The following is a 13,122-nucleotide window of genomic DNA, read 5'->3' as shown; positions in this document are numbered from 1 at the left end:
ATATTTTATTTTTTCTTGTCTTTTCGTTTCTTCTTTTCTTTTTCTTTTCTTTTCTTTCTTTTTTTCTTTTCTCTTCCTTTTTCCTTCTTTCTCCTTCCGTCGGTCGCCGGCCTTGGCGACGGTCGGTGACCGGCCACGGGTAGGGCTGGCGACTCGCTAGCCCTGTGCGAGCCTCGACTAGCCTCGCTAGCGCGAGGTCAAGGCTGGTCGGGATCTGCCGAGCTCGAGCTCGCCGACCTCGCGTTGGCAAGCCTCGACTTCGCGGAGAGGCCTCGCTGGCCTCTCGCGAGCTTGATGCTTGCCAGATCTCGGCGAGCCTCGCTGGTGCGAGGTCGAGGTTGGCCGGGATTTGGTGAGCTTAAGCTCGCCGGCCTCGCGCGGGCGAGCCTCTACTTCGCGGCGAGTCGTAGCTGGCCTTGCGCGAGCTCAAGGCTTGCTAGGTCCCGGCGAGCTCGAGGCCAGCGAGCTTGAGCTTGCCTGTGGCTGTCGCCGGGTGAGCGTTGGGCTCGCTTGTGGCCATTGTTGCCCCGTCACGGTAGAGGTAGGAGGAAAAAGAAAAGGAAAGAAAAGAAAAAAGAAAAAAGAAAAAAATATTCGAGTTTTTTCAAAAAAGAAAAGAAAAAGAATAAAAAAAGTAATTAAAAAATTCAATTTTTTAAAAAAATATTAAAATACTTGATTTTTTTTTGTTTGAGATAAAATCATGAGATTGAAATTATTTTTCAAATAATATGCAAACACCAGAAAACGTTTTCGATCACACGTCACAAAACGTAGGAAAACTAACAGTATTCCTGAAAAATGCTTTTTCGAAAAATATTTTCCTTTATCATTGAGTTTTCGGCGAAACAAACGCATTCTTAGAGTAGATTTTCAAAACATCCATTCGCACCATACGAATACGATTAATGCACGTCCAACGACCTAATTCGACGGTGGGGAGTCGCCGCTCCTGGCACTGGCATGTTTTTAAGATAGCGAAGAGGGAAGTGATGAATTATTACATGATATTCAGGGGGAGAGTTTCATGGATTATATACGTGAAAACCAGGATGGGCGGCCTCTTAGAAAAATGTCTATTTATATGCCCAAGGATCGGTCAAAATAAATAATACCTTGAGGGAGTTATTTCAGGACCAATGATAGACTCAACGAAGATGGTTGAATGTCAAGGTAGAAAGGGTCGCCCAGCCATGGCGAGCTGGGCCCTCGCCGCCGCTGGGCGAGCCTCGCCCAGCTCCGGCGAGGCGGAGCTCGCCCAACGGCGGCGAGGGCCCAACTCGCCTCGCCGGAGCTGGGCCCTCGCCGGCGAGCCTCCCCCCTGGCCGGACAGGCCAGGGGGAGAAGGAAAAGAAAAAAAAAAGAAAAAATGGAAAAAAAATTCGAAAATAATAAAAAAATATTAAAATATTGCCGCATGGACGTCGGCCGGCGCTACGTCAGCCGGCCGGCGGCCACATCAGCGACGGCCAGCTAAAAGTGGCCGGATGAACTGAATTGGCACAATTGCAAAAGGTTTATGACTGAATTGACAAAAAAAAAAGGTTTATGACTGAATTGGCACAATTGCAAAAGGTTTAAGACTTTTTTGGTAATTTTCCCTAGAATCGTTGGTGCAAGTCCTTCCTATAGCTCACCAGGCTGCGGGCCACAAAGGCCCTAGGTGAGGGCATCGCACTCAGTTGTTATATTAGGTTAAGGAGTATTGAATGAGCTGTTGGGAGCTTTTCAACAGGATCCATTACCTTCGATTGGAGTTGTGGGCCAACAAAGATATATTAATTACGCTATAACAAACCAATTCTCTGATGTAAGACTAATATAATACAAATCACACATGCATCTCAAATAAGCTTTTAACCGGATATCTTTCGGTTCACTCTTATCTATATTTACGGGACTCGGCACTTTTTCCTTTATTCCAAGAGCCAACACATTGTCCAATAATATACTGTCCATCCGTAATTGATCAGTCTTATAAATAAATTTATAATACCAGATCATAGGGTAAAAAATATTTTATCAATAGCTTAAGATGAGATTTAGCCCCTTCTTCAATTTACAGCAAACATAAAACCAATTGCCCATGCCGGGCTTGTTTGGTTCGGCTTTTGGGAAATGTATTTGGCAAAATGTAAAGGCCTTTGAGCTAAAATGGTTTTTCGAAATGCAAATAGTGTTTGGTAATGCGTATTTTAAAATCATATTTGAAAGCAACTTTGGTCTAAATACCGTTTGGTAAAAATTATTTGTAAAAGACTTTTGCTGATATTTTAAAAAAAAAAAAAAAAAGCTGGCCAACCGACCACCACCGTCGACCAACCTCGCCTGAGGTCGCGCGACCTCAGGTGAGTTGGCTTGAGATCACGCGACCTCAGGCGGCGTTGCCGGGGTCGTGCGACCTCGACGATCACCGCTTGGGGTCGCGTGACTCCTGGCGGCGTCGCCGGGGTCACGCGACCCCCAGGCGGTAGTCACCGGGGTGCTAGCCCTCAGGCGATAGTCGCCGGTCGCCGGACCAGCTGCTTGAGAAGAGGATGAACAATGGCGATGAACAGTACCCGAGTTGCATTCCGAAAATGCAACTTCCCAAGGCTCCTCATGCACTCTATTCAGCCAAAGGCCTTTTCCAAGCTTTGGAGATGCAATTGCATTTCCTCAAAGTTTACCAAAAAATTTACCAAACAACTTTATATTTGCTCAAGAGACTTTAGATCTCAAAGCAACATTCAAATGCCGGACCAAATGGCCCCGTCGTCAAAGAAACCAAATTTCTGCAAACATGGTAAAAATAAAGTGAAAAAACAAGAAAATGCCTTCAAGCTCCCGCATATGTTCCATTCCAGCATCAACCTCACAAGTCGCTGCTGCTGAAACACCGATCAAATCTTCTCTCTCTCTCTCTCTCTCCGACGCTGCAATGGCGGACAAGCCGAGCCGAGCTCTGGTGGTGTACGGCGACGGCCTTGCTCCTTCCTTAGATGCACCGATCCCCCACCTCCACTCCCTCGCCACCAAAGCTTGCTGCGGCTTCTTGAGCCTCCCCGATTCGCCTCCCTCAGGTCCCCCCTCTCTCCCCACAAATCTCATCTACGTTTGATTGGAGATGATGGTGTTTCCTTTCGTGTCGGGGGACAAGTTCGAATTTTTCGCATCTGGGTCTGCTGTTCAGCTAGTTTCGTGCATGGTGGAGAGGTTTAGCTGGAATTGGGTGCGTCTCTTTGTAGCTTAGATCATGATTCTCAGATATTAAGTTGGTGAGGGATCACTTCCTTTCTCGGGCATCCGAGACGGCGAGGGAAAAACTATTAGATTGCTTCCCATTTTAACGAAACGTATTGTCCTGCTGTTTCTGTTGAGTTGGGCCGGTTTGCCGCTGTGATGATTGCTGCAATTTTTACATGGGTTTAGATTGCAGAGAGTGAGGATGACAGAGTTGTTAGAGAATTCTCCATTCTTCTGGATGCATTCGATGCTTATTGTGTGCAGAAGGTAATTTTTACATCGCTGTGAGTTTAGCGGGTTAATTTCGGTGAGTATTAGGAGTGCGGTTTGTCCGATGATCACGATGGCGTTGTTTTCCGTTGAAATTTTCAGGGTGAGGAAAGCACTTGTGATTCGGGGAGTCGGGGGACGGCATTGGTCCCAACAGTCTCAGAAAGGCAAGATTGATGCTCCTTTTTCCCACTGATTCTATGATTGACAGTATGTATGTACCACTGTTGTAGAGGTGACCATGAGCCGTAGCCTTCCTGATTTCAGATTTATGGGGATGAAGGCTGCTATGGTGACAAGCAATCCGAGTTTGAGATCTTTTGGCAACAAGCTCGGTATCAATGTTTTGCAATTCGAGGAGCTGATAGACAAAAAGCACTCCGTTGCTGAAGGACCAATAGATGCTGTCTCGTGTGGATTGCTGAAGTTGCTTGGATTCCAAGAGGGGAAGTTGATGGATACGGGCTATTTTGATCTTGTATTTGTGCATATCGGAGCTGGTGAACAGGGGGATGGGGAGGCAGATAAGGTTATTAACTATGGCATAGAGTATGTGAATGCTTTGGTCGGTAGTTTAATGCATGTTGCTCAACCTGGATCCGAAATTGGTTCCCGCCTGCACTTGTCCCTTGTAATGAGCTATGGAGATATCTCAAAATTTGCTTGCTCCCATTTATTGACCTTGGTGTCTAAGGACAATGCAGACTCTCGTCTGGTGAGACTATTCCCTCGTCAGAGTTATACTATGAGAGGAGAGAAACCGAGGGAGGACGTCAGGTATCTGCAATTTCATTGGTCCCATCTCGGCAGCGGTATATGGTGTAGGCACTATGACACTCCATTTCTAACCCTAAATTTGATCAACAGGCACCATTGCCCCATGCTAATTGCTCAATGGCAGGATGCTGTGACCCGCAGAGATATGGCTGAGGCATTCTCATTTGAGGACTTTAAGGAGGTAACAATCAAGAACTATATGTTAGTAGTCTTTCTGATTCAATCACTTTGTGGAGGTTATGCTGGTGTTCTCGCTACAAGAATGTTTGTTTTAAAAGAACCTGAAGGCTAAAGATGATGAGACAGAGGCAGAAAATAATTTGGGAAAAAAATTGCATGCGTTTTTTCCCTCTAAACTTCAAATTCGACCTCATTTGATGGAGTTTATCGTCAACTTTGCTTGGGTACTACCATTTTCCAGATGTTGTACCCTTTCTCAAATTTCCTGATGTGTCTAGTTTATTCCTGTTCTGTGTAGCATGGCGGCAATTTGGTGATACCTGCGGACAGGTTTCTGCATGAGATCGCGTTTAAGCTTTGGAAGGCTCCTAAATATGGGGCATGAAACATAGATCATCTGGAAAGTCCATTTTTATGGGATGGACTTCTACATCTAGATGTACGCCAGAAGATGAGGATGAAACTCTCCATTTGACTTTTTTTCCCCTTCCAATTTCAGTCTATTTGTTCTTAGACTTCTCCTTCCCAAGTAATGGAAATGGGAAAGTTTTCTGCAAGTCAAGATGTTGTGCTATTTCATTGCCAAAAAAAAAAAAAAAAAGATGTTCTTCAATGTGACCTGCAATATTTCTCCGTGCAACCATGTTGGATATGACCTCAATGGGCACGACTGGATTTAGTAGAAGTTCTGAGCAATAATCCTTTTTAAGGTGTGATCGACACTCCCGTCTTCCAAGTCTCCAAGACCTGATATGTTAAGAATTTTGCATGCAATGCAAAGAAGAAAACGTAATGAGCCTGCTAGGTTGATGGTTCAACTTCACCGTGGCATGGCCATTGTAGCGAGATAAGATGAATCCACACCAATGATAGACCAAATGATTGTAAGTTATATTGGCTTAGAAGAAGCCAAATAAGAGTCCGGCCATTGTAGCGAGACAAGATGAATCCAAACCATGCGGTAATGGTAGACCAAATGATCGTAAGCTATATTGGCTTAGAAGAAGCCAAATAAGAATCCGAGCCGGAATCTTCACATATTCCTGTCGAAAGCGTTTCTTCAAGTTAATGAGGTGGTTAATCTATCTTCTAGTATAGCAAACTTTTTCACGCCAATACGAATATCGCATTTTCACACCTTCGACTTTGCTTGCTGCATACTGTGTGATCCAGGACTTTTAACAAGAACACATTTTCAAGGCCCTCTTCCTTTCAAATCTTAACCGCTATTCAAAGCCAAGGCCCATCATGTTGCCTAAGTAAGACTCAAGGGTAATTTCCGAAAAAAGATGGTAACCTTTGCTTCAGCTGTAAAAATCAAACTATACAGTAGTTTCAGTTCTTCACAAGGCCTCGTCATCTGATAATCAATACAACCAGAAAGACCCATCCAACACATGATCCTTAACTGCGGACATGAGAAATTTACTCTGAATCTCCTATATCTTTTCTTCCCTCTATAAAGCTAGGTCAACATAGATGATATTAACAGTCTATCAACCACTTAAGCCAATAGTTACCCAACAAAAACCACCCAATAAGGAGCATAGAGAATGAGAACAGACCAATTATGAATGGCCATCCGACCAGCACTAAACCCAAACAAAGCACCAACATGAAAGGTAGGAACGCTCTCAGGATCGACATTACACTGACCCATTGGCCCTTAAACAGCACCAGCGTTGCCACATTTATCATGTTCCATTCCATTGATCCGCCATAACAGAGACGGTTCAAACAGTTGGCGACAAATGAGTGGCAGTTGCAGGTGAAGAGGTTGTAGGTTTTGTGCTCAAAGTGGCGCATGCTTGATCGCAAGGCGTCGTCCCAAGTAACTGCAGCCCCGTATTCTCTGTGCTTGAAGCCGTACTTACATGTATGTTCAGCTAGATTGGCTGGAAAGCAACACTGTTTTAAGATTTCAAGTTGACAGCATGAAGTTAATATACTTTTGGAGCATTAATAAATGAGAATAACATAGGCATATCTCCAAAACTGGTGCTCATTATGAAAAAGGGTAAATATCTGTGCGAGGCAACACTTTGAAAATGGTGCCAATTTTGATTTTATTAATACAAAGTATGGCCACTTGTAGATTTATTGAAGTACTGAATGAAAGTATACCTGTTTTCTGTCAAGTTGGAGGTACCTGGCCACTGCGCCAAATGCAAAGCTATCAATATTCACAAAATTGGAACCAGCAAAGTCTAATATAACTCCGTCTTCCCGACAAATCCCAACATGTCCAATGAAAGGAGCCAACCATGAGACTACTGGTAGTGGTGTCCAAACTAAACAGCATGGAAATTTGTCCTTTGTAGGATCTATTTCATCCAATGGCCAGAGTTCATGCCGAATCCCGGGCGTCAAACCCATATTCTCGATATCATAAGTGGCTTTGAGCTCCATAGTTGTAGAATATATCCCATGTGGCAGACGGATTGATGTCTCCATACCAAAAAATCCCTTCGTCAGAAAACAGCACCAGACATGATGTACTTGCAAATAGCCTGTAGTATTCCTCTATTATAGAGTCATTTTCCAGAGCATATAAACCTTATGAAACCTAAAATAGATTGACAGTAACAAACTTGACGAACATATGCATCACTTTTCCTTGCTTGAGTAACTTATAGTAGGAATGAACTCCTAGATATACGTTTTCAGTGTTTAGAAGGATAATCTCAACCAAAACTCAAAAATTTCGGAAAAGAGTCTATCCTTGTATAAAAGATTGACTTGGGATATAGGAAGAGAAATGACAGTGAAAATTATCATCGCAAACACCTGAGCCATATTTTCTGCAGAGAAAAGGATCCTGCAGACCATCACAACACCAAGAAGTTGGCCTAGGTAATTTAGTATCTGTATCCACCAGCTTCTTCAAAAAGATAACACCTCAGATGCAAAGTATGGCTCCAATAAGATCCTATCAGCTGAGCCTCACTCTGCTGTAGCTCAAGGTTCTTCCAACATAAGAGAAGCATAGATCATCACACTAGTTCGATATACTCTACAAAAACAGATCGATATCCCCAGTTTTTTGTGTCCAGCAAAGCCACTTAACCTCTTCAGACTGAATGACACTCAAGGTTGATGGATGTCTGCTCTGAGTTGAATTGTCATTACAAGTTAATTCTTGGATTGACTACAACGCTACAATGACAAATGCATGTAAGATCTCCTCTAGTAAATAGAACAAGTAGCTCTTTTAATCTGCCAACCAAGGACGAAACAACCATGATCGAACGCAAGTTCTCATTAATGGAAGTACCAATCAGCTGGCTCTAACTGGTTGTTCCAACACTAACTACAAGAAATATACTCATCTTATCTAAAAGAACACTGCAACTTACAATTCTGTGCAAAGACTCCCCATGGCTTGAGAAATTCCAAAATGTGACAAGGAAGTGAAACGCTTTTTTCTTTTCCAAATGCAGCATTTGACCATTTTTATCCAGCGAATCACGAGCCTAGGCCGACAAAACCGGACTCTCCATGACTAAGAATGCGAGACCACAAGAAATGGCTCTAGTTTTCTAGCTGAAAAATTACAAACACGACCCACTACTCTTCTGTTATGTCACCATACTCTCCTCACTTCTTGTTCTCTCTAAGATACTGATCAAGCAAAGGACAGAGTTCAAGAATCAAACTTTAACATCACTCGTCCCATATCTCGGCAATCAGATCAAAACCCGGAAAGGCTAAACGCATTCCACAGCACCGCACAGAAAGAATTAGCACAAGTCCTCACAGAATGAAATCAAACCCAAGAATCTTGAAAAGAACCGCTTACAAGAAATGGTGGTGAGCTACTCTTCTCGCCCGTCAAAGGCGATGATGATGAGGCCGTTCACGTCTTCCCCCGAGAACGAGATGAAAAAGGACGAGTCCCTCACCTTGAGGAGATTTCACCAAGGACGAGCAACAACCCATTAAAACCATGGACAAAACTTGCCAAATTTCCAAGAAAATCCGGAACCAGCTGGGGGTTTAATTAATGGAGGACGTCTCCCGTATTCAATTCTCGAAAGAGGAACGGACAGGAGAGAAGTTGGGGAAGGTGCATGAACCCGGGGCTCCTTTTGGTATTTCAGCACCCAAAGTGGGGCCCCCTCTTTGGAGAGTGATAAGGCTTTGAGATTACGGGTGAATGATCTCAAATTCGAGTCTCTCTATCCTTCACCTTACCACATTCTTGAATGACATAGAGGTTAATACGTGGGTTTGGCTAATTCTCCCCCGGTTAGTATCTGATCGGTCGGACTTTTGTAATGCAGCCAGTGTGGGAGTCCGAGTTATCAAAAAAAAAGTGGGGCCCCCTCTGGACACACTTATACAGGCTCCCTAGCGCCTGCTGCTATCAGCAGTTCTTTCGCATAGATTAATGTATTGGTTGTGTGCAGGAGGGAGGAGGGAGAAGGACAAATGAATTTGTGGTTGGAACTCGGAACGTATAATGACACAAATGACACAAATGATCTTTAGGTTTTGGTCCAACGCGCAACGTGGTTTTAAATTTTTAATTTGTTCACTGTGATCTTTAAACTTTTGTCCGATATTCAATATGGTTCATAAACTTTTAATTTGTTGAATGTGATCGCTGGATTTTTGGTACATGTTCAATATAGTCCTCGATCTATATGAAAATGTTCAATGTAGTCATTGATCTTGAATTAATGGAAATACTACATTCAAGGACTATATTGAACATTTTCATATAGTTCATGGATTAAATTAAACGTGTATAAAAAATTCAGAGATCACATCACGCATTGGGTTATAATTTAGGAATCACATTGAACAAATGAAAAGTTTAGAAATCGTATTGTATATCGAGCCAAAATTCAAGGATTATTCAGGTCATTTTCCCCTTTCGTATTGGTTAATGTATTGGTCGTGTGCGCGGGAGGAGGGAGAAGAAGGACAAGGGAATTTGTGGTCGGAAACTTGGAACGGAGAAAAAGCGACGAGAAGGATGATGATGAGTCGAACGGTCTTTTCGCGCCGCCCGAAGAGAAGCTTCTGCGTTTTCCATGGAAAGAAGGAAGGAAGGAAGGAAGGAAGGAAGCAAGCAGCCATTGATGAGGAGCACTTCTGATGTCACGTGTGTCCCGTTCCTCCCGTTGATGTCGTGCGCGAATGACCTGGTGAATTGAATCTTACGGAGCAGACCAACAAGGAAAACGAAACGTGCACGAGTCATATCCTCTCATCACGTGCTTTCGACGGCTATTCGATCATCCTTAAGCTCGTCGGAACATTCGATTGTGTGATTACAACTTTTTTCGATCAATGTACCCCATTCGATAACTTTGATACTTTGTAATTAATTGGATGGTAGGCGACGCGTCGGGTCTTAACCGCAAAATCCTACGAATCCGACGGACGATCATGAATTTGTATTTTCGTGATCAGTAATTTCCCATAGGACCATAACCGACGATAATTTCTTAAGCGTGTTACTAATCTCATGTCGGTTACTTTTGTTTTGTTTTGTTTTTTTTTTTAGCATTAGCGACCCCCGAAACTTGTTGGTAAATCACGGACACCTCGATCGGTTTGAAATCACTCGCCGGAAAACCTTCAATTCCTGATGAAGCATCGAATGAAGAAGCCCTGTTCACTTCCGCGAATAAATTTTCATGCATCAGCTGCGTTTGCTCTTGGAGTTGTGCATCTTCTGTTTTCTTTGGCTCCATTATTTCTCTTCGTATAAGGATAATACTGGGGTGATGACATAAATAGTTCATGAATTTTAGCTCAATGTGCAATATATTCCCCGAACTTTAAATTTGTTTAATGTAGTCCCTAAACTTTAGCCTAATATTCAATGTGGTACTTGGACTTTTAATTTGTTCAATGTGGTCATTGGACTTTTGGTACATATTCAATGTAAATATCCCTAAACTATATAAAAATGTTTAATGTAGGGATAATATTGAACATTTCATATAGCCCTAGGGACTAAATTGAACCTGTATCAAAAGTTCAGGGACCACATTGAACAAATTAAAAGTTCAGGGACCACATTGCACATTGAACCAAAGTTCAGAGACAATTTGTGTCATTTTCCCGGATAATACTTGGAGGCAACAGTATATACAATGTATAAATTCCAGCAGAGCGTCTACAATGTACAGTTCTATGCTACCAGAGACCGTGGTTCCCCATACATGATCTACACACATCTGAGGTTATGTAATGCAGCTTTTAAGCTAACCGCTAGTAAGCTGGAAAAAGAACAATGACACTTATCGATCGACACTTCATGGAATGCCGAGTTCGCCGCAGAACGCGTCTGGTTCAAACGACCGGGCCGACTCGTCGCTGTAAACTCCCGGTATGGCTCTTTCTCTGTTCGCTTCGAGGCTCCCGTCAGAAGCCTTTTGGCTCTCGTCGATGTTGATGAGGAGGAAGATGCATGCGAATAAACTAACGGCAAGTGTCACGAGAGTGTACTTCAATTTACTGAGCAAGGGCTTCACCTGCGCGATCGAACATGACAGCATATTCTAAGTTAACGGATTATAAGATCCGCTTATTGTTATTCTTTTGATCAAATGCATCTTTGGATACACACAGAAAAGAGAATATGAACATATTTGATAATTCAAAGATACCATAGCCCCACATTTGCTCAACCCCGACAAGCAAAAAAGTTTAAGAGATAAGAATAATCTGAACCGTTGCACAGGTGTGCGCAACTAAATTAAAAAATTCGCAAGAAATACCAGAGAGTTGCGGAATGTCAGTATAAACACTCACCGAAAATGAACCGAGAAGCCTGTCACGAGCCAAGACTTCTGCTGTTTTCACCCATATCTGTTAAAAAAGCAGAAATTTGATCAACTCAATGCTATTTTGGACATGAAAGTTGGTGATGGAGAAACAACTCCATTTGATCCTGATGTACTATTGAGAAGTCATGACTTCAACTAGACCGGCAATTCAACTTCATGGTGACCGCACTCTCGCCTCAAAGAGCCAAAACACAATGATCTCTCACAATAAGCTGATTTGATCGGTTTTGCTATTTACGACGCTAAAGAACTCTTATTTTGTTCTGCATTCTATTTCCAATTAGCAGATAGCCACTATCGCTTAATGCACTTCACACTTTTGAGTCTATCAGCATTAGCAGGAAAAGTCATGGTCTCCGCGAATAGACCCTGATTAACAACAAAGAACCAACCACGCACAGCTCTTCGAACAGAAAGTCTTTGATCAGCAAAGAATTGCGCTCCATATCAACTGTGACATACTAATATCCAAGACAAATACCATGTATAACTCGCTACTTTATCATAGTTGGTCCAGAAACCATTTAAAGCAGGTTTCTTGTCCTGAATGAACTTCTGATTTGCACCTTCAGCATATCATAAGATTGGAAAAATAGGGAAGGAGGCTAAAACACAACACCGTTCAAGAAAAGAAAAGAACAAAATTTCATGATGGCAATACAATTAAGTATAATGCTTGACATCGGCATTACATCAAAAACGGGCATTTACCTGGCCGTCGTACCACCCGGTCTCTTCATCTGAAAGTGTAAATAGGCAAATAGACCATTAGTTCACCAATTTAATATGTCAACACAACTCTAACTACGCCTGCACATGACTGCCAAGAAAGCGCATTTACAAGAAGAAATGTAAACAAGAACACCGCATTTATCTTGAGCAGCACTACCAACAAGTACCCAACAGAATCTAACTGTCCTTGCTGGAAGCCACAAAACTTCATTTGCAGCAAATTTCCAAGAAACAAGACAACCCAAATTCACCATAAAAAGATTCAACTCCTTTCAAGCAATGATACCAGCTTTTTCATTGTTCAATGAGCACCACCTTCCATGCTGATAAATTAGTCTCCGTCAATTGATAATTCTTCTGATTTTTGTCCTAATTTCCGGCCATTAATTTACTCACACGACACAGAAATACAAAGGAGAGAGAACAGAGCAACTTTTACATTCAACAGTGGCACTGAGCAAGCGATTCCCAACATACGCCCAACCAAGATACATCCTCACAACAGCCAAAGTGACCACCACAATCCCACTTGAAACCGCACCCAGAACCCGCTTCACCGGCTCAGATTCGGGCGATGGAGCCCCGAGCCACGCGACCGGCAAACCGACCAAGAGTGCGAAAGAAGCACCCGTCACAAACAATCTTGAACAATACTCAACAAAGTCACCAGCAGCCCAAGAAAAAGGGAAGGAAGTTGAGAGGTTTTGGTATTCATTGATGGGCTGTTGCTCCAATGGAACAGGGCACCCTGTTCCTGAAGGGGTGTTGCTGCCATTTCTGAAGGAGGAGGAGGGTATTCTTGGGAGGAAGATTTGGTTTGGGTGGAGTCTGTGAGAGGGCTTCGAGGTTCTGATGAAGGAGATGAGTGTGGTGGGTGTGTTTGTGGAGGGAAAGAAGAGGGTCGGTTGGCGTATAGGTTGGTTTGATGAGAGGTGAAGCGTGGTCGCCATGGCTCTGGGGTGACTCTGTCAGAAGTCAGATTCGTGCCAGTGTGTCTGTTTTGCTAACAGTCATAGATTTGGATAAGCTGCTCTGTGCAGATATTTTTAGTGTGCTGTGTGTTTTGAGTACTCTCTTTGAAATTGAGGGTTTGATCTATTTGAGATTCATAAGAATTGTAGGTGGTGTTCTT

The 13,122-nt window shown here is 43.0% G+C and overlaps 3 protein-coding genes across 8 annotated transcripts; 1 reads left to right on the top strand and 2 right to left on the bottom strand.

Annotated features, from left to right (window-relative positions):
* Positions 1–2,817: 2,817 nt before the first annotated feature.
* LOC115674525 (uncharacterized) lies at positions 2,818–5,009 on the top strand. Of its 2 annotated transcripts, none has more exons than XM_030596921.2 (6): positions 2,818–3,062; positions 3,419–3,492; positions 3,598–3,662; positions 3,763–4,272; positions 4,363–4,453; positions 4,751–5,009. In XM_030596921.2, the coding sequence occupies exons 1-6, from the start codon at positions 2,921–2,923 to the stop codon at positions 4,835–4,837; spliced, it is 969 nt and encodes a 322-aa protein (XP_030452781.1). In that variant the 5' UTR covers positions 2,818–2,920; the 3' UTR covers positions 4,838–5,009. The 2 variants fall into 2 exon arrangements, with proteins under 2 accessions (XP_030452781.1, XP_056166612.1); XM_056310637.1 differs by lacking the exon at positions 2,818–3,062 and adding an exon at positions 3,072–3,211 and having other exon boundaries at positions 3,412–3,492.
* Positions 5,010–5,728: 719 nt separating this feature from the next.
* On the bottom strand, positions 5,729–8,512 carry LOC115674521 (protein REVERSION-TO-ETHYLENE SENSITIVITY1). Of its 5 annotated transcripts, XM_056310638.1 has the most exons (4): positions 8,252–8,512; positions 7,809–8,159; positions 6,577–6,918; positions 5,729–6,360 (listed from the first exon to the last, which is right to left on the bottom strand). In XM_056310638.1, the coding sequence occupies exons 2-4, from the start codon at positions 7,893–7,895 to the stop codon at positions 5,938–5,940; spliced, it is 852 nt and encodes a 283-aa protein (XP_056166613.1). In that variant the 5' UTR covers positions 7,896–8,159; positions 8,252–8,512; the 3' UTR covers positions 5,729–5,937. The 5 variants fall into 5 exon arrangements, with proteins under 5 accessions (XP_056166613.1, XP_056166615.1, XP_030452776.1 ...); XM_056310640.1 differs by lacking the exon at positions 7,809–8,159 and having other exon boundaries at positions 6,577–6,975; positions 8,252–8,509; XM_030596916.2 differs by lacking the exon at positions 7,809–8,159 and having other exon boundaries at positions 6,577–6,962; positions 8,252–8,509.
* A 2,029-nt stretch (positions 8,513–10,541) lies between these two features.
* Positions 10,542–13,076, bottom strand: LOC115674441 (uncharacterized protein ycf36). The gene is made up of 4 exons (XM_056311059.1): positions 12,430–13,076; positions 11,970–11,998; positions 11,224–11,280; positions 10,542–10,943 (listed from the first exon to the last, which is right to left on the bottom strand). Exons 1-4 carry the CDS (start codon positions 12,938–12,940, stop codon positions 10,725–10,727), a joined length of 816 nt encoding a protein of 271 aa, XP_056167034.1. The 5' UTR covers positions 12,941–13,076; the 3' UTR covers positions 10,542–10,724.
* Positions 13,077–13,122: the final 46 nt, after the last annotated feature.

Source organism: Syzygium oleosum, unplaced genomic scaffold (genome assembly GCF_021117445.2).
Source record: "Syzygium oleosum isolate NSW1041296 unplaced genomic scaffold, Sole_v2.1 Sole_v2.04, whole genome shotgun sequence".
NCBI lineage: Eukaryota > Viridiplantae > Streptophyta > Magnoliopsida > Myrtales > Myrtaceae > Syzygium > Syzygium oleosum.
The sequence above is the reverse complement of the archived record's forward strand: the minus strand, read 5'-3'. Positions and strand labels throughout refer to the sequence as shown.

What these genes read in the sequence shown, in the direction of transcription:
- LOC115674521 (XM_056310638.1), bottom strand. Translation starts at nt 7,895, where the DNA reads ATGCTGCATTTGGAAAAGAAAAAAGCGTTTCACTTCCTTGTCACATTT. An exon ending in GGGAGTCTTTGCACAGAATT is followed by an intron (nt 6,919 to 7,808) that starts GTAAGTTGCAGT and finishes TTTCTGACGAAG; the next exon opens with GGATTTTTTGGTATGGAGAC. An exon ending in TCCAACTTGACAGAAAACAG is followed by an intron (nt 6,361 to 6,576) that starts GTATACTTTCAT and finishes ATCTTAAAACAG; the next exon opens with TGTTGCTTTCCAGCCAATCT.
- LOC115674441 (XM_056311059.1), bottom strand. Translation starts at nt 12,940, where the DNA reads ATGGCGACCACGCTTCACCTCTCATCAAACCAACCTATACGCCAACCG. An exon ending in CCGGGTGGTACGACGGCCAG is followed by an intron (nt 11,281 to 11,969) that starts GTAAATGCCCGT and finishes CTTTTTTAACAG; the next exon opens with ATATGGGTGAAAACAGCAGA. An exon ending in GGCTTCTCGGTTCATTTTCG is followed by an intron (nt 10,944 to 11,223) that starts GTGAGTGTTTAT and finishes TCGATCGCGCAG; the next exon opens with GTGAAGCCCTTGCTCAGTAA.
- LOC115674525 (XM_030596921.2), top strand. Translation starts at nt 2,921, where the DNA reads ATGGCGGACAAGCCGAGCCGAGCTCTGGTGGTGTACGGCGACGGCCTT. An exon ending in ATGCTTATTGTGTGCAGAAG is followed by an intron (nt 3,493 to 3,597) that starts GTAATTTTTACA and finishes TGAAATTTTCAG; the next exon opens with GGTGAGGAAAGCACTTGTGA. An exon ending in CATTTGAGGACTTTAAGGAG is followed by an intron (nt 4,454 to 4,750) that starts GTAACAATCAAG and finishes TGTTCTGTGTAG; the next exon opens with CATGGCGGCAATTTGGTGAT.